At 37.0% G+C, this 20,159-nt stretch overlaps 2 protein-coding genes across 2 annotated transcripts in view; both read left to right on the forward strand.

Moving 5' to 3' along the window:
• Positions 1-12,226, forward strand: part of dnajc5ab (DnaJ (Hsp40) homolog, subfamily C, member 5ab) — a 21,234-nt gene extending 9,008 nt beyond the window's left edge. The window contains exons 2-5 of the mRNA XM_079802518.1: positions 5,652-5,823; positions 6,435-6,648; positions 7,070-7,241; positions 8,736-12,226. Of these exons, the coding sequence (XP_079658644.1) occupies positions 5,714-5,823; positions 6,435-6,648; positions 7,070-7,241; positions 8,736-8,839 (600 nt within the window). The 5' untranslated portion in view covers positions 5,652-5,713 and the 3' untranslated portion in view covers positions 8,840-12,226. The remainder of the gene's footprint in view (positions 1-5,651; positions 5,824-6,434; positions 6,649-7,069; positions 7,242-8,735) is intronic.
• A 622-nt stretch (positions 12,227-12,848) lies between these two features.
• On the forward strand, positions 12,849-19,951 carry trim101 (tripartite motif containing 101). Its single transcript, XM_079802519.1, has 9 exons — positions 12,849-13,195; positions 15,751-15,899; positions 16,852-17,029; positions 17,103-17,198; positions 17,315-17,548; positions 17,641-17,663; positions 17,747-17,871; positions 17,954-18,183; positions 18,970-19,951. Exons 1-9 carry the CDS (start codon positions 13,031-13,033, stop codon positions 19,054-19,056), a joined length of 1,287 nt encoding a protein of 428 aa, XP_079658645.1. The 5' UTR covers positions 12,849-13,030; the 3' UTR covers positions 19,057-19,951.
• Positions 19,952-20,159: the final 208 nt, after the last annotated feature.

Raw genomic sequence — 20,159 nt, forward strand, 5'->3', positions numbered from 1 at the left:
TAATAAGAAATGTTTCTTGAGCGTCAAATCAGTATATTGGAATAATTTCTGAAGGACCATGTGACACTGAAGACCTGTAATGATTATGAAATTCAGCTTTGCATCACAGGAATAAATTACATTTTAAAATATATTAAATTTAGTGCTGTCAAACGATTAATCGCATCCAAAATAAAGGTTTGCGTTTACATAATATATGTGTGTGTACTGTGTATAATTCATTATATACAGTGAGGAAAATAAGTGTTTGAACACCCTGCTATTTTGCAAGTTCTCCCACTTAGAAATCATGGAGGGGTCTGAAATTGTCATCGTAGGTGCATGTCCACTGTGAGAGACATAATCTAAAAAAAAATCCAGAAATCACAATGTATGATTTTTTAACTATTTATTTGTATGATACAGCTGCAATGATGTATGATGTATGATGTATGGTGTGTGTGTGTGTGTGTGTGTGTGTGTGTGTGTGTGTGTGTGTGTGTGTGTGTGTGTGTGTGTGTGTGTGTGTGTGTGTGTGTGTGTGTGTGTGTGTGTGTGTGTGTGTGTGTGTGTGTGTGTGTGTGTGTGTGTGTGTGTGTGTGTGTGTGTGTGTGTGTGTGTGTGTGTGTGTGTGTGTGTGTGTGTGTGTGTAAAACAAATTATTATATAATGCATAATGTCAAAAAAAGTTTGACATTATATATATGTCAAACGATTAAACGTGATTAATCACATCCAAAATAAAAGTTTCTGTTTATACATAAACACGAACAATTCGCAACCTCACCACTAGATGCTGCTAAAATGTACACAGTGTACCTTTTAATTAGAGCTTTGAAAATCCTAAGCATGAGCAATAGTAAGTAGTATTAGAAAGCACCACTGACATCTGAGCAGATGCTGTATTTGTTTTGACACATTAATAGGTCAAAGGCTAATCTGAGATAACTTCAGTGATGCACAAGGCTAGCTGTGAAATCATTCAGAAGCCCAACAAAATCTCACCCAAACACACTCACACTCTAGTGCAGGGATCCTCAAATCTGGCCCACGAGATCCACTTCCCTGCAGAGTTTAGCTTTAACCCTAATCAAACACACCTGAACATGCTAATCAATGTCTTCAGGTTCATTAGAAAATCACAGGTAGATGAGTTTGATCAGGGTTGGAGCTAAACTCTGCAGCGCATTGGCCCTCCAGGGCAAGATTTGAGGAACCCTGCTCTAGTGTATCACACCTAGAGGAATTATGAGAGTGTCCAGTTTGAAGAAGCACACAGGGTTTGAGAAGGGACAGAAATAACCCTTCACTTATTCAGACGCTCCGCTGAGACTAATCTGCTAATACTTGCTGACAAGCTGCACGATTAACCTGGAATGGAGACTCTCTCGCTAAGAAAGCTCCTTGGATGAGGAAGAGGAATTTGTACTCATTCAAAGAGTCATTAAGTTTTTTTTTTTTTTTTTTGCTAACAATTGATTGATTTATTGGCTTCTTATGACAGTGAAATGTCTTTTCTCCTTGCAGCCAGTTTGTGTGGAAGTGTGTTAACCTGAATTACTCTGGGTTAATGGGTTAATTGACTTTCCTGCACACAGGAGGACGTAACTTATGATTCTCCCTGTGTGGAAGACATTATCTCCCTATATCCTTCCATGTGTGTGTTCACATACACCTACCCAACATAGTCATGTAGTGACTATATGTACTCTACATGTACCAAATACTCTGGCTAACACCGACTTTTTTCCCCTCTGCATAAAATTAGCTTAATAAACCTTTAATGCGGGTTAAACTATGCTTAATTGTCCATAAAATAATGGCGCACTGCAAAAAAAACAACAACAAAAACACCTTTTTGCTGATTTTCATATAAACTTAATTTTCTATATCCAGAATAAAAGTCGACAAATCAAATTAAAGCTTGCCATTTTAAATAGCTCTTGGCATTTTTATTATTTATTTTTTCTACATTTGTTAGATTGCAGCATATAGAAAAATACAATCACTATCGTGTTATGGCTTAGTGTGATTTTTATCAAAACGTGCAAAAGGCTGCAATTTAAATGCATTATATATGCACTGTGGGTTTCCAAGTGCTACGTTTTTAGCTGCTCTGTTCATTTACAGTACTGCCACTCTGAGACACTGAAACCAAAGATAATAAATTGCACGTGTGTAAATGAACACAGTGCCATTCTTCACTCCGAAACCTGCACCGCATATATTTGTTTGACTGTTATTCGCCAAATTAAAAGCTTAATGGTTCAATTTTTACAAAATTAAGAAATTACATTGTAGTGGTCTTCTTTTTTTTTACTGTTATACTATAAAATTACTTTTTCCCCATTTTTTTATTATTATTTTATAGTACAGTATTATAAATTTTTTTTTTAAAGGTGTAGTATTTATGAGGATCTATTGACATGTATGTATATTAGATTGCATTTCTATGTTTTCAGTGGTGTATAAAGACCTTAAATAGTGAACCTTTATGTTTTTATTACCTTAGAATGACTACATACACCACGGGTCCCCTTACAATGGAGACGCCATTTTGTGCCGCCATGTTTCTACAGTATCTCTAAACGCACAAACTTCTACAGAGCACTAGCTACTCTCTGACGACAACATCTTTGTCCTGTGTCAGCCACCGTAGCTTCTCTATGTGCTTTGAAAGGGAGGGGTGAGCGGTGGACAGTTGCAATTCACAACCTCACCACTAGATGCCGCTAAAATTTACACAGTGCACCTTTAATATTTCTATTTAATAATAATGACAATAAAGATCATAATTATTATTTTATTATAATCATATTGAATGACACTGGTGATGGGGAAATATAAGAAATGTCAGGAATAGGACCTGCATTGCTGTTATACATTTGATGGCTTGTTTGATACATTAGCATCTCCTACTTCCTCTTTATTAGATATTCAGGTTTATACAATAAAGTCAGCATGAAATTACGATTCACCCTATCAGTTTTATAAATGCATATAATAGAATAGATCTTACTGTGTACAATTCATTCATTAAAAAAAATTAGATTAGATTAGATTCAACTTTATTGTCATTACACAAGTAAAGGTACAAGGCAACAAAATGCAGTTTAGGTCTAACCAGAAGTGCAATAGCAGCAAGTGCAGGATATACAATGGTTGAATAAGTGCAGGACATGGATATGTACTGAATGTATATAAATAGAGATGGTTATTATTACTATAAACAGAATTTACAGGTGGATATGTACAATGAATAAATATACAGATGGCTATTATTATAAACAGAATTTACAGGTGAATATGTACTATGAATATAATATAATATACAGATGGCTATTACTATAAACAGAATTTTACTGATAGAGGCAGTATAGCAGTGGATTAAGGTAGTGCAATGAAGTATGGACAGAAGCTATCCGAAAAAAAGTGTAAAAGTGCAGTGGAAGTGATTGCATATTACAGTTAGAAGTACTAGTGCAAAATGCAAATGTAAACAGTTGGTACTGTAAATACAGTCGGCAGTGCAAATGAGCATAATCCAGTTAAGGTATGGTAGTGCAAGATGCATAAGTAAACTGTTTTTTTGTTGTTTTTTTTAACACAATTCCAGTAGTGCAAATGACAAAGTGAAGGCAGATGTGAGGGGGGACAGGAGAGTTAGCAGTATATGAGGGGAGTGGATCAACAGGGGTTCGAGTTCATTAAAGAGACCGCTCTGGGGAAAAAACTGTTCTTTAGTCTGCTGGTTCTGGTACGGAGGCACCTGAAACGCCTGCGAGAGGGCAGGAGAGAAAACAATCCGTGGGCTGGGTGAGAGGAGTCCTTAAGGATGCTGCGAGCTCGATGCAGACAGCGTTTCCTCTGGATGTGCTCGATGGCAGGCAGTGGAGTCCCTGTGATGCGCTGGGCAGTTTTCACCACCCGCTGCAGTGCCTTGCGCTCCGCAACAGAGCAGCTCCCATACCATACTGCCACACAGTTGGTCAGGATGCTTTCTATTGCGCAGCGATAGAAGTTCACCAGGATAGCCGAGGAGAGCTGATTCCTTCTCAGTGTCCTCAGGAAGAAGAGGCGCTGGTGAGCCTTCTTGACCAGGCTGGAGGTGTTGGTTGTCCAGGACATGTCCGCCGAGATGTGGATCCCCAGGAACTTGAAACTGGAGACACACTCAACATCCATTCCATTGATGTGGATGGTGTCGTGTGTGCCTCTTGACTCCTTCCTGAAGTCCACAATGAGCTCCTTCGTTTTGGTGGTGTTGAGGAGCAGGTTATTTTCTGTGCACCATGTGGCCAGGTGCTGGATCTCCTCCCTATAGGGAGTCTCATCGTTGTTACTAATGAGACCAATCACCGTAGTGTCGGCTGCTAACTTGACGATGGAATTAGATCCATACACAGGCTTGCAGTCGGAGGTGAAGAGGGAGTAGAGAAACGGGCTTAGCACACAGCCCTGTGGTACACCAGTGTTAAGAGTGATGGATGTGGAGCAGGTGAATCCTGAACGAACATTCTGGGGTCTGTCAGTTAGGAAGTCCAAAATCCAGTTACACATTGAGGTGTTGATGCCCAGGTCTCCAAGTTTGGCTATTAACTTGGTTGGGATGACAGTGTTGAATGCTGAGCTGAAGTCAACAAACAGCATGCGTGCATAAGTGTTCTTATTGTCCAGGTGAGTGAGCACAGAGTGCAGTGCCATGGAAACAGCATCCTCTGTGCTCCTATTGCTGCGGTAGGCAAACTGGTGTGAGTCCAATGTGGATGGTAGAGAGTCTTTTAGGTGTTCCAGGACCAGCCGCTCAAAGCACTTCATAACAATGGGTGTGAGTGCTACAGGGCGGTAGTCATTAGGGGCACCTCGGGCTAGAGTGTTTTGGCACTGATTTGGTACACATTAAAAAAATGGACCTTGTAATGGTTATCAATGTCATAAATGGACCTCCCGGTGAATATGTCAGACTTCTCTGGTGACGTACGCAGGACTTCTCCAATAATTTAGTCACCTAACCTCCACCCCTGCAAGCTCATGTTCATCTTCATCCGCTTTTGAGTGCAACACCCACATCTCAAAATCCAATCCTAAATTGTTTTTTTTCTTCTTTTACTTGCATTTACTATGCTAAAGTATACTCCTTCACCAGTGCACAAGAGCTATTTGTGCACTGGAAGAGCACCTTTGGCATGCTATTTTAACATACTATGATTAGGGAAGTAGTACTAATTGTAATCATACTAGCTAGGACGGATAGTATGCGAATGCAAGGGTTAGTCTTAGTCATGGCAAAGAAAACCACACCTAAAGGAAACCAGCATCTCTCCCTACCTTCTAAAACTCCTACTTGCATGCTACAGTCACATGACTTTTTGTAGTGCAGCGAGTGTACACAATGTTAATGCAGTGACTCAGTGTTCCCAGAACAGAGACATTTGGAGCAACGATGAGCCTGACTGAACTGACGTAATAATGGTGGTATTCAGTATTTTGCTGAGCTAAAGGGAGCATTCCTTGGATGGCAGCATGTACACGCTTGCATTTTTTTGAATGTACATGTTATGCGGTGTGAAAAGGAAGAAATCAAAAAGCAGTGGAAGCATAAAAGCAGAATGACAGACATATAGGTGTATACAGCGCATATAACATGCACGTTTCACTTCCCTTTCTTTCAGACAGAGGAGGTGGTTGTGTGAGGTGAGGGGAGAGAGTGTGAGTGTGAGTGTGTGTGCGAGTAATGGCGGAGCAGCAGAGACAGCGTTCACTCTCCACGTCGGGGGAATCCCTATACCTCGTCCTGGGAGTTGATAAGAACACAGCACCAGAAGACATAAAGAAATCCTACAGGTGAGACATAGAAAGATTGTTACAACATTACCAATGAAAATATCTGAGAAGAGTCTCAGGTTCTATTTTATTTTATATTATCTTGTCTTATTTTACCTTATTATATATTATTTTATTGTACCTTATTTTGTATTTTATTTTACCTTTTATTTTATGTTATATTATTTCATTTAATTTTACCTTTATTTTTATTTACCCAAGACAAGAGGGACTGTGTACGTGAACACAAATGTCCTTGTGTTAAGCACATTTAAATCCACTAGAGGGCGGCCGAACGTTTTTCTCACTTCCTCTGGATGTTCAGGATAATATTCCACCATGCTATTCTTACTACTGTTGTTGTAGGTAGTATGTATACTGTGCACAGTATGTACATTTTCATTGTGCATGAATACGCAGATGACCGAATACATTTACCAACATTTATTGTGAAATAATGCTTAGTATTTCACATTCTATTTTTAAATAATAGTTGCCAGTTAGGATACCATTCTGAGCATTGCCATAGCTTCATATTAACATATCTAAAATCAGATTGGCAGTGATGCAAGGAAAGATCATAGTTGCATTAATAAAAGTTTCATTCTTGTTTCTAATCTTTTGGTTTGCAGAAAACTAGCTCTGAAATTCCACCCAGACAAGAACCCCGACAATCCAGAAGCGGTTGAGAAATTCAAAGAAATCAACAACGCCCATGCCATTTTATCAGACCCCACCAAACGCAACATCTACGATAAATACGGATCTCTGGGCCTTTATGTGGCAGAGCAGTTTGGAGAGGAGAATGTTAACACATACTTCGTATTGTCCAGCTGGTGGGCCAAGGTTAGTCATTCACACAAGCACACACATAAGATATATACTAAGTAACATACACTATTCCATTCAAATTTTTCAGAAAGGTTTTTGATGATGATGATAATAAGAAATGTTTCTTGATCAGCAAAACATCAGAATGATTTATGAAGGGTCATGTGACACTGAAGACTGGAGCAAAGATGCTGGAAATTCAGCTTTGAAATCACATAAATAAATAGCATTTTAAAAATGGAAAAAAGCTGTTTGAAATTGAAATAATATTTCACAATATTACTGTTTTTAATGATTTTTGTAGCATGTAAGTGCAGCTTTGGTGAGCATAAGATACCTCTGACCCTAAACATTTGAACCATAGTGTAAGTACTAAATTTATGTACATGCTGTTATTTCTTTTAATTTTCTCCTTGTTTTTCCCCTCTCTTGACAGGCATTGTTTATATTCTGCGGTGTTGCCACCGGCTGTTACTTCTGCTGTTGTCTGTGCTGCTGCTGTAACTGCTGCTGTGGGAAGTGTAAACCTCATCCTCCACGGTCAGATGAGCCGGACTTCTATGTATCTCCTGAAGACTTGGAAGCTCAGATGCAGTCTGACGACAGAGGTGAGACACACTGACTCGCTCATTCATTCACAATAGTCAAACATGGTTTTCAGACAACATGAAATCAAAATGGACGTTTTGTGGCTATTAGTCCATTTGTGTATTTTTGAGACCATACATAAGCTAGTCGATTTCTAAAAGTCTAATAAAAATCCCCTCCCCCAAAAACCTGACAACTCACAACCAATAGCAAGTAGCATATTGTGGTTTGGTGACTTAAAGGTGCAGTGCGTAATATTTATGAGGATCTATTGACAGAAATGCAATATAATATACATAACTATGTTTTCAGTGGTGTATTAAGACCTTACATAATGAACCGTTTTATTTTTATTACCTTAGAATTAGCCATTTCTCTCTACATACACCGCGGGTCCCCTTACAGTGAAATCGCCATTTTGTGGCACCATGTTTCTACAGTAGCCCTAAAGGGACAAACTGCTCTACAGAGTGCTAGTCACTCTTTCTCCTGTGTCGGCCCCCGTAGCTTCTCTATGTGCTTTGAAAGCGAGGTGTGAGCAATGAGCAGTTGCAATTCACAACCTCACTGCTAGATGCTACTAAAAATCACACACTGCACCTTTAATATTTTCTGTTTTATTACTGTTTATTATTTCAATGTTTAGTTATACATATATGTAATATATGTAAAATTATAATAGATGTTTGTTTTTTTTAATCTAGCAACAATGCAGTTAATATATTAACACTAATAATTTAATAGCACTGTTGAATCTAATATTTAGCAAATACCATATTATAATGTTGTCATGCCTAAATTCATAGCATTTGAAACTGTTTGGTTTTAGGTTTTTTGTGTTTATTTATTTAAATTTTTTTAGACAAAATGGTAAATAATTTTTATATCAGCTATTGGTTACCGGCTATAGCATTAATTAATAATGATCAGTTTATTGGTATCAGCCAGAATTGTAATATTGGTTCATCTCAAGTTTAGTGGTCTTTATATTAAGTTTTTTTTTTTAATTGTAAAGACCTTCAATATGCCCCATCCCCTACTTCCTGTTTCAAAAGGAAATACATCTGGAAATAAAACTATGTTCATCAAACTATTTCATGGGTTTTTTATTAAATGTCCCTGGCCCTATTGTATACAATTAATTGCATGTTATTGTAAAGGAATAACGTTTGGTTTCATAATCTAACGGCACAATGTCATAATTTGATCTGCTTCTGAAATGAAACTTTTCTTTTCTGCTGGCATAACCAAGGCCGTGCAGGTAGGTCAATAGTATCATTGGTTTCAATCAAATCCTAATGGATAAAATCAAGTCCTGCCCAACATTATTGCCTGTTTCACTTAGAATTGCAGTTAAATGCCTTCAGATTGTTTACTTAGCCAGTCAAAGATCTGTTCAGCATTTGCTTCCTGGCACTTAAAATCATTCCTGAGATGCTTAACAACAGGGTTCTGTTTGGGCTGTTAGCTGGTTATATTATAAAGCAGCGTGACACTGGTGTCTGTTTCCACAGATGGCAGCAGCCCCATCGTGATGCAGCCGTCCTCTGCCACAGAGACCACTCAGCTGACCGCAGACTCTTACCGCACCAGCTACCGGACAGACGCCAGCTATTAAAACCTCCCTCCCTCTCTCTCACACATGGGACCACCATCCCGGAAGAGTTGATGCAGAGGATGAGGGGTTAGTTAGTTACAGATCTTCTGTTGAATAACCTGAAATGCTCCACTGTACAGGGCAAGAAGCAAGTTATTTTGATTTGCCTTTAACCTCTATCATCCCCAAACCTACTTATATTCAACACACACACACACACACACACACACACACACACACACACACACACACACACACACACACACACACACACACAAGGACATTCTAACTGTGTCCATAAAGACTTCCTGCTATGATCCATGCTTCATCTTTCACACAGCTTTTGTCTACATAATCAATTAAGTTAATTTTGATCAATCTTATTTGAGAATTAATTTGAAACCAGACACAAGGAAATATTTTTGTATGCTATTTAAAGCTTTCAGCTATCATACTGAAGCTGATGTTACACTATCTGACTGGATAAGGGTTCTACACTACCATTCAAAAGCTTGGGTTCAGTAAGATTTTTTAAAAGAATTAATACTTTTATTCAGCAATGATGAATTCAATTGATCATAAGTGACATTTGTGTTACAAAGATTTCTATTTCAAATTCAGTTCTTTTGAACTTTTTATTAATCAAAGAATCCTGGAAAAAAAACACAAATTAAGCACAGCTGTTTTCAAAATCATCATATTAGAATGATTTCTGAAGGATCATGTGACACTGAAGGCTGGAGTAATGATGCTGAAAATTCAGCTCTGCATCACATGAATAAATTACATTTTAAAATAGATTAAAACAGAAAATAGTTGTTTTACAATGTAATAATATTTCACATTTCCTTCTGCATTTTAAATCAAAGAAATGCAGCCTTGGTGAGCATAACAGACAACTTTTTAAAAATCGTATCGATCCCAAACTTTTAAAAAGTTTTCAACCTGTCCATTGTCCTGGGTTGTTTTCATATTTCCACATTCTGAACAATTTATGTCTTTGACCGAAATGTTCTGCTCATGTTATGTACTAGTAATAAACAGACCTGTGCCATTTCTAAGCAAAAGTCACAATATAGAAGATATAATAATTCAGATTAAAATTTCAAGTGTTTCGTTACATCAACAGGAAATGGCTTTCAGTCGTTTCAGTACACATACATTTATATATTTTTAAACAGGAAGCAGCATAGTGTAATCACTAAGGACACGATTGAGGAAATATTGATGTGTCATGCTGTGTATGTTTATGTGAGACGTCTCGTGTTGATGGCATCTGGTGGGCATGTACTGTCAAATATAATCAGTGCTTAGCAGTGCTCAATTTCAGCCACATGTCTTACTGTGGTGTGTGTGTGTGTGTGTGTGTGTGTGCGTGTGGTCAGTGGAACAGGACATTGGGATTGTCAGATACATACGGAGACTGTGCCAGGTTATTTATTCTTGTACAGGTGTTGTTTTGTATTTCCAGCTGTATTTTCAAAGGTATAGTTCACCTCAAAATTAAAATTGTCATCATTTACTCACCCTCAAGTTTTTTACGAACCTGAAGGAGTTTATTTTCTTCTGTTAAACATAAAAGAAACATTTTAAAGAATGTCTGTAACGGGAGGGAAAAAAAATACTATGGAAGTCAATTGAAAGATTTTATTTTTGGGTGAGCTATCCCTTTAAGGCTTTAAGGCACTAGCATTGGTGTTTGTACACCTCAGGTTTGTGGTTTCAGAAGATTCAATTCAAGCACAGGAGGATTGTGGGTAAACTGATTTATCTGCATAAATCATGTTACGTTTCACATATACTTCAGAAACATTGATTTCACTGGCTAATTGATTCCGTAGTTTCACACTGACCCAAAGTTGTTGTATTAATGAACTTAACCCATTTTAGTGAGATACATTTGTGAAATTGTATTTTAACAACTGTGGTTCTAGACATGGACGTGGCCATATGATTGCTCAGTTTACCCGTGTATTTTGTTTTGGCTGAAATTGTACCCATAATTTGATCTTGTTCCCTAGTGCCTGATTTAATTTAATCAGGTCAGCATGATATTTTACTCTAGTTGATACACATTAACAGTATTATTACTGTTATTATGCCAAAAAATATAGCTAACTCTGTGATCTGTGCCCTTCAGGCTATAATATTTCATGCTCGCTGGTTTTGATCATGTCATTCATACACGATTCAGTGTTCCCACGCTCATGGAAAACCTGGAAATATCAGGGAAGTTTAAATTTCTGATTTGGAAATTAACAAAAAAAAGTTAAGTTCATGAGCTATAATCCTAAGAATGATTTTACAAATTCTTATAATCATGGGTGAATGGAAACGTAATGGAAAAACCATTGGTTGAAAGTTTTGGGAACCCTGGCACTTGCAACCTTCTCTTTCCTATTATCTCCCTGAATGCATGCATTTTATTTTTGATAGGAGTGAACATGAGCATGCTATGGAATCTTGTTTCCGCCAGGGAAAAGTAAGAATTGTGATATAAATTAACAACAAGCTTCCATAGCATACAGACTTTAAAGTAGGAAAACCTTGTTTCCCTTTTAGACACTATGTGTGTGTGTGTGTGTGTGTGTGTGTGTGTGTGCGCGCATGTGCTGTTTAAAACGGAGCTCTGAATTTAGTCACTGTACCACCATCTATGTACTGTGTTCAATAATGTCATTTCTTTAAGCTGGATAGCTGTCACTGTTTGTGCGTGTGTTTTTGAATGTGTCTGCATGCATTCATTCACATGCACTTGAAAGAGGATGTGCAGAAAGCTTGTGTAATTTACCCCAAATGTGTATGTTTTATTTGTTTAGGTTCACGTTGTGGATATTTCATAGGTGTCTAGATGTATCTCATAGTTTTTTTGTATTTAATTTATGTTTAAAGCATTAGGCAGATTATTAATGATCCTGTTTCTAAACATTTCTAAAACTGAACTGTTCACAATGTGTAACGCAAAATATTCTTTCTCAACACAAGCTCCACTGTAAAAGAGCTACGGATGTGTCTTTGGTTTCAATTATCCTAGTTTTCCTTTGCAATTTATTTGTTGTATTTGTTCATGATCATAAATGAAAAAACATTGATCCGACATTGATCCTGTTGCTTCCGATCTAAGAATATGAGAACGAATGGAGCCTTGTGTCTGAGTGCAGCATCTAAATAGAATCATGTTAGAAATACCTGTGATGAGAAACAATATTTTATTTATTATTTTCCTATGTTTTTAATAAATTACTTAGTTCGATATGTGTAAGTGAATATGACCATTGTACAGAATCCTTTTGCGCATTCTGGATGAAATCAGCTGAAATTGTTGTAGCATGAATATACTGTGTCAGAGAGATGTAACATGGATAATTGGTCTGATTTGCAACTGTAAAATAAACGTGAAGAAAGCTTAAAAAAAGTTTGTGTGTATGTGTGCAAAGGCAACGATGGTCTGCAAAATAAAATGGTAATGTTGCTTTTTCACTTACAGGGATTTACATTTACATTTATGCATTTGGCAGACGCTTTTTATCCAAAGCGACTTACAATCGATTGATTGCAATCAATAAATCTTAATTCATTTTAAAGAATATCAAGCCAAAAACATTTAATTTAAAGTAAGAAAGGTTGTATAAAGTCATGCAGGTTTGAAACATCATGAAGGTGAGTAAATGATAGATATGCTGATTTGCTGCTCAAGACATATCGGTATCTATGTTGAGCGGTGCTGCTTAATATTTTTGTGGAAACATGCATTTTTTTTCTTTCATTTCTTAAAAACATTTTTTACTGAGCTCACCTCAAATGCATAGATGTTTTTGTGTTCAAAGATTCAATCTGGCTATTCTGGTGTTATTGACTTTGTTGGCTGGTTTCAAGACTGAGGACATGAATGATTGGAGTAACAGGAGAAAGGTCTTCATCTCCATTTCCCAGCATTCCACTGGCTGCCTGAAATGGGCACAACTGATCAAGGGGTAGGGGGGTGTCACAGTGAGCCAGCAAGAAACCAGACACCTTCCCCTTCTAGCACATTCAAACCAACACAGGCCCCATCGTCCTGTTCAAGCACTGGGGCAGAGCGACTGCCCGCTGCCTCGAGAGACTGCAAATCCACATAAGAACAGCATGGAGACGGGGGTATCTCATCTCCGCAGCTGTGGTTTCACTCTCCTAACTTTCCAGTGAGTGTGGGGTCAGCGGGGGCACACGGCCATGTCTCTTCCACTGGATATACGCTCTGACCACAAAGACCCCTCGATGGGGACGCTGGAGAAACAACTCATCTGTCCCATCTGCCTGGACGTGTTTACGAAACCAGTCGTTATTCTGCCCTGTCTGCACAACCTCTGCCGCAAGTGTGCCAATGAACTCTACCAGGTGTGTACCATGTGCAAAGCGGATGTAGAAAACATTGTGTTACCCTTACAAAACAAGTATACATTTTTTAGTTTATGTAAGTACACTTTGAAGTATACTCTCAGTAAACTACAGTAGTTTAGTGGTTTTATTCTGCAAGTTTTGTTTGTTTACTTAAAATATACCTTTAACTGTACTTTAACTTTGCATATAAAAAACGTTTTATTCTAGCTTCATGCATCCTTTTTATCAACACTTGAATGTGGGTAAGTTTCACAAAAAACATTTTAAACAAAAAGCTGAGAAAAATCGCATCTGGATAGAATTCAGAACGATGATCAAAACACAGATGAAGTGGATCAAGTTCATCAACACCCCCAAATCTTCACAGTTGTTAACCCTTCCTGGGTTGAAAGTATACTTTCTTATTTTTAGTTTAAAAGAAGTATACTAATAGCACACTTGAATGAACTTCTCTTCATTAAGGGTAACCATAAAAAAACATGTTTACAAGTACATTTTCAAGCCCTCGTTAAGATGAAACATTTTTAAAATAGGCGGAACCTTTCCTTGGCTACATTGCACAAAAGGTTCTTTAGTGGTAAAGTAGTTTTCACACTACGCTTTCAAAAATAAACTTTATTTATTGCCATTTATGGTTTATGAAGAACCTTCACGGAACCTTTTCATTCCACAAAATGCTTTTGGATTATTAAAATGTTCTACAAACTAAGAAAAATGGTTCTTTTAAGAACTGTTCACTGAAATGTTCTTTGGAGAACCAAAAATGGTTATTTTATGGCATCACTGTGAAACCCCCTTTTGAAACCTTTACTTTTAAGAGTGTATAGGTGCCAGTTTCCTTCAAAAACCATAGTCTTTTCTATGAGCTAAAATGCTATTTGTGTATAAGTACTATTAGCTATGCTGGATGGTTAACAACATGTAAAGTTGCTTGTACATACACATAAAACCGTTTCACATGGAGTAACTGCCATGACTGTAGCAAACAGACAGTTTTCTAATGCCCTGTCATGCTAATATGTGGAAACCCAACAGGTGGGGATTGTAAATGTCAAAACTCAATCCCCAGCCTGAAATCTGAGGTATAAAAATAGGTGATGGCCTACATTTGATGCATATGAGCCGTCAGGGGTTTAGTGCTCATGCAACGCACAATGGAAGTATTGATATGAAAGAGAGTCCTTAGTAATGCTATCCCCCCATTTCAAAGATAAGGCTTAAGCTACTCCCAGGCTAAAATGCATGTTTGAGCTGTTTTAACTGAAAGCAACTTGCAATGAATGACATATCTTCAAATATATCAGTGCCATTATTTTGTCTCAAGATGCACACCAGTAAGGTTTTTAAGGTGCGTTTATTAAAGCAACGTAAATGCCCTAACTGAACTAAGGCCTAACCCTAGCTTTATCTAAGCCCTGTTTGTGAAACCAGGCCTATATGTTTTGTCATAATCCTTCTCCTCTGCACCTAACTGAAGTTTGATATACCTCACACCTCTCTCTTACACTTACACTTTCTCTATCCCTTACACTTCCTCATAAGCAAAGGTTAAAAATCATGTGTAAGTTGGGAAGGTGGTCCAAATGTAAAAACGTAAAAACGTGCGTTAATCGCTTCTCCTCTGAGAAACAGGTTTGGACAAAATTCAGAATTTAAGAATTGGCCTACTTTTAATTAATGTGTTCAGATTTTTGAACAGTTCAATTAAAATTTGATTTGGATGTTTAGAGATTTAAATTTTCTTAATTGCAATTCTGAGAAATCCAACAGATAATGTAATTTAGGGAAATGCAGTCTTTCACTCTGGTCCATGAATTTGTAAAGAACAGAAAACATTTTTTATTTCAATTCATTTTAATTTATCTTATTTAAATTCAAATTGACATACACTTGACTTTTGACCTCTCGGAATGAGTGCTGTGTCACTTTAAAACTCAAGAACAAAGTAGTTGCATGAAAATATTATCATCCTTATTCCTGAGGCATATCAAACTGTGCATCATTGCTGAATAATTCACTATAATTCCCGTAATGCTCTAGGACACTGTTTCATCAAGCCAGTGATGGCGCCCTGATTCACACTTGGCACATACACCTCAGCTGCTGAGAGACATTTAAGAGTATAACTATTTTAGGATGCCCAGTCCTCTGTTTGCAATCTCTATTACATATGCTCCTGCCTGTGTTGATTAAGGAAAATACAAGTAAATAGCCATTATGTGGACTGTATTACACAGTTAGCTGTTTACAGAGGCTACATATAGGTTAACACATTTCCGCATAGCAATTCTGAAAGGACACACAGAACAGAATGCAGATACACACAACTACAGAATTCAGACCATAGAGTAAGATCATCTTACCCTTGAAGTACACAGTGCATCTCTAGAGAGGTAAGCCTACATGACAGTCCAATTAGTCAAACAAAGTGGTGATGTTATTCAATTCCAGTTAAAATGCTAAACGTTTATTCTTGATATCTTCCTTAAAAAGAGTTCCGTGGTGAATTAGGAAACATGACTGAAGAACAGCATGCTGAGTAAGATGTGCAGCCATCTCTCTTCCAGGTTGGAATTGGAGGCCATTTCCGCTGCCCTTCCTGTCGGCGTGAGGTTGTCTTGGATCGTCATGGAGTTTATGGACTGCAGCGCAATTTACTGGTGGAGAACATTATTGATGTTTACAAACAGGAGTCTGAAAGGTCAGGAGTGTATTGCAATAGATTTTTTTTATTATTTTTTGTATATATATATATATATATATATATATATATATATATTTTTTTTTTTTTATGGAACAGTTTATTGAACCTTTATATAAAAAACATAATACAAAAAATAAGTTTGTATGTGTTTTTTGTTAAGTATTAAATATGATACATCAGGCTTTTATTGCTCATATAGTATGATATAGAATATTATGTTGTGCATACTTGAGGAAATAAAAAACATCAAATAATATTTTTTTTAAATAAATAAATATATATTTTTCATATAAATATTTTTTATGCAAAATGTTTTAATTTGTAATGTGAATCAATGCGGTTTTTAATAACAATCTAACAGATTACTTACATAAAATTAAAAGGTGTACCTCTGGGGTTTCTGGACCTCTTGGCTAACTTTCTCCCTCAAGTGGGGGTTATTTCGGAGTACAGAATTTCAGCTCCCCCCCAATACTCACACTGTAGTTTTTTTGTAAAAATAAATAAATTATGTATGGATAATCAAGTAAACATAAGTTGCTTCAGTCCAGTAATTGTTTATAAAAATAAAATAAGAAACAACTATTTCACAGCAAAATGCCACATATAACATGACCTGAAGAGAGACATTTTTGCAATTTAAATGTCTTTTACTTGCACTAAAAAGTCTAAACTATAAATCAGACGACAGAAGTCATGGAGTAGATTGCGTACAACAGGTTTTTCAGCAATGTTTTATTCATTTTGATAATTTAGTGGTTTTATCAAATATGATACAGTGGGCTTTATAATGTTAATTATTATCAAATAAATAATTTAATCATCTAAAAATTCAAGGTTCAATCAATAAAAGATTCTGGGTTATATATAGCCTCTTCTAATGACGGCTTTGGTTGTATTGTGTATTGATCACTTGACCTGATTTGAATTTAAATCAATATGTCTCCAGCTCTAGGCCTCCACCACCGAAGCCTCTTGAACAGTTTAACTGTGCAGAGCATGAAGATGAGAAGCTTAATATTTATTGCATCACATGTCAGGTGCCCACCTGCTCTCTCTGTAAGGTGTTTGGGGCACACAAGAACTGCCAAGTAGTTCCCCTGGTCGATGTTTACCAGCAGCAGAAGGTATGGTCTATTTGTGTCATCACGTTACATCTTTACACCATTCAGAACAATTCATTCATTTCACTTCTTGTAGGCTGACCTCGGTGACAGAGTTGCTTCTTTGGTTGCCACAAATGACCGTGTTCAGTCATTTGTTAATGAACTAGAGGCACTCAGCAGGAACATAGAGGTTTGTGTGGCACTTTCCGAAGAAATTACTTTCACAATGTCATGCAATGAAACGTCAAAAAACATATTTAACAACAAACTGATTATCCATTGATGCTTACAATACCCATTTGACAGGAAAACAGCAGGATTCAGAAACAGATTCTGTGTGGGAAATTTGATCGCATGTCTGCCATTCTGGAGGAACGTCGAAAGATCATGACCCAACAAATCACTTTTGAGCAGGAAGAAAAGACTGGCTGGGCCCAATCTTTACTGCAAACCTACAGTGAGCATGCAGACACGAACTCAAAGTTGATCCAGGAAGCTCAGAATGCCATAGAGGAGCCAGAGATGGCTTCTTTCGTCCAGGTGTCATATCTTTTGTTTGGGGCTCTGTAATCTTCCATTTTTAATGTCAAGCATGCAATGTTTGAAACATATATTTTATCTCTCCCTAATAGACCTCAAAAGATCTTATTGAGAGGTAAGTCTCGTCTTTTTAGCAAGTTTAGCATCAGTTAGATTGTATTAGTTACATTCATCTAACAATCAACAGTATATCTGAAGGGTTGGCATAGCGTCTAATTGCTTCACTCTGGAAACCCTGGATCCTGATTATGAGAACATGGATCACTACAATGTGGATTTCGATGCAGAAGAGAGAGTTCTGCACCAGCTGGATTTCTTGGAGAGTGAGCATAAGAGACCCAATATATATTAACTAATACCCTTTTAATACATAATTAACTCTGATTAATGCTGGCAACTTTACAGTTGAAGAAGAGGTGGAAGAAACACCCGATGAACCAGAGTCAGAACCTGAACCTGAACCAGAGCTGACCCCAGAACCTGACCCTGAACCAGATCTGGATCTGAAATCAGAAGCTTCTGAGATGACAAATCCCACACCGGAGAAACTGGAGGACACTTGGGGACAAGTAGACGGCTGTGGAGACATCAGAAAAGTGGCTGTTTGTGAGAAGAATAGCTTAAGCACTTCGCAGGTACATTCATTTCCCAATATGCTCATCTGGTCACCGTGATTTCAGTATATTTTGTTGATCCTGGAACAACATTCCTGTCTGAAAATGTAGTCATAATCTCTACCTCTAAACCTAACCCTACACTGCAAAAAATGCTTTTCTTACTTAGTATTTTTGTCTTGTTTTCAGTCCAAATATCTAAAAAATCTTACATTAAGAAGCATTTACTAGACAAGCTAAAGTTTTTGTCTTGTTTTCGGGGAAAATAACTCAAAATTAAGGAAGTTTATGCTTAAAATAAGCAAAGAAATCTGCCAATGGGGTAAGCAAAATAATCTTAATTCAAACAGAAAACAAGATTATTTTGTTTACCCCATTGGCAGATTATTTTGATTATTTTAAGCAAAAACTTCCTTAATTTTGAGTTATTTTCCCCCAAAACAAGACAAAAACTTTTGCTTGTCTAGTAATTGCTTCTTGATGTAAGATTTTTTTATTATTTGGACTGAAAACAAGACAAAAATACTAAGTAAGAAAAGCATTTTTTGCAGTGTACCCATAACTTTTCCCTAAAATCAGAGGGGAATGATAGGTGAATAACACTAATATAAAAGCACCTAACCCTGGTCGTAAGTCAAAACTTGGCATAAACTGTAAACTTGTCCCTCAAATCTGATTGGTTCATTGAAATGGAACATGATGTATAGTGAAATCACGTTCACCATGTGGGTCTATATTCTCACTCATTCTCATTCATACTGCTATCGAAATTTATGTTAGTGATACAACTTTTCCATCTTTCCTCAGGTTGTCACTCTAGTCCTTTATTTCCTGGCCTTTCTGGTCATCCTACAGCGAATATGGGGAAGCATTCAGTGTCTTATTTTTATATAGCAAAAGGTGAAGAGACACAGTCTAGTAAAGCTATTTTTAATTTGAATACACAAATAAAAACAAAGCCAAAGATTTTTTTGTTGAAATGGAGGAAGGTTTAAGATGTAAAATGGAAAATGTCTCTATGCATGAAATTATTTACCAAGTTTTCTGCAGACTGGCAAACCTGTGAGCTCTGCATTAGAAGGACTGGGTCCTCCAATGGTCAGCAGTGAGCTGATTCATCTCTGATTCTCCTTCTCATGGTTCAGTGCACTTACCAATAAGAAGTGACCCTTCAGCTCAAAGCAAGAATGATGACAGAATGGGGTCATCATGTCACGTGGACCATCTCCTCCATTTGGTTCTGGACAAAACCTTCGCTGTGTTTGTGCAAATAATTAAAACATAATTTCTACTTATTTTTGTTTTTGTTTTTTGTACAATAACAAGCTCTCTTGTTATAATAGTCAATGACAATTCTCGCCATTTGTTAGGAGTGCTCCATGTCAATATATTACCTTGAGTTTTAAACACCCACCTCCCACCCTATATAACTTTCGATTTGGTTGTCGTGAGATGGATTTTTTTTTAATAGTAGTATGGTGTTATATTCAATAAAATAACTTCCTTATTTGCTGATGAATTTTTTTGTATAAATATGTAGTGCAATCCCAGGAGAGCCAAAGTTTCTAGCTTTAAAAACCATAATTTTCTCTTTTTTTTTTGGTGTTGTGTCAGTTTGCATTGACTGCCTAACTGCTTTGTGCTGTGTATTATGTCAAATTTAAAGAATCAAAGCAAATATGTCATTGCAAGAAGGCGGGGCATTATTTTGTTTAAAGATTTCAATTAATGGCACATTTATTTTTAATACAATGATGTGCACAGACAAATCATTTACAATAAACATTGCAATAAAAATAAGAATTGTTTTGATTTCATGGAAGCTGATTCGAGATTCGCTTTAACTGAATCAGTTCGATCGATTCGTGAACAAATCGTTTAGAAAGGCTTTAGGATCGATTGATTCTATGAAAAGATTCGATCCAAAAGAGCTTTTTGTCCACTTATCGCACATCGCCCATATGCTCTGTAGGACAGAATTGTCAGACGGAGCATGT

Source organism: Gobio gobio, assembly GCF_949357685.1.
Source record: "Gobio gobio genome assembly, chromosome: 21".
Taxonomy (NCBI): domain Eukaryota; kingdom Metazoa; phylum Chordata; class Actinopteri; order Cypriniformes; family Gobionidae; genus Gobio; species Gobio gobio.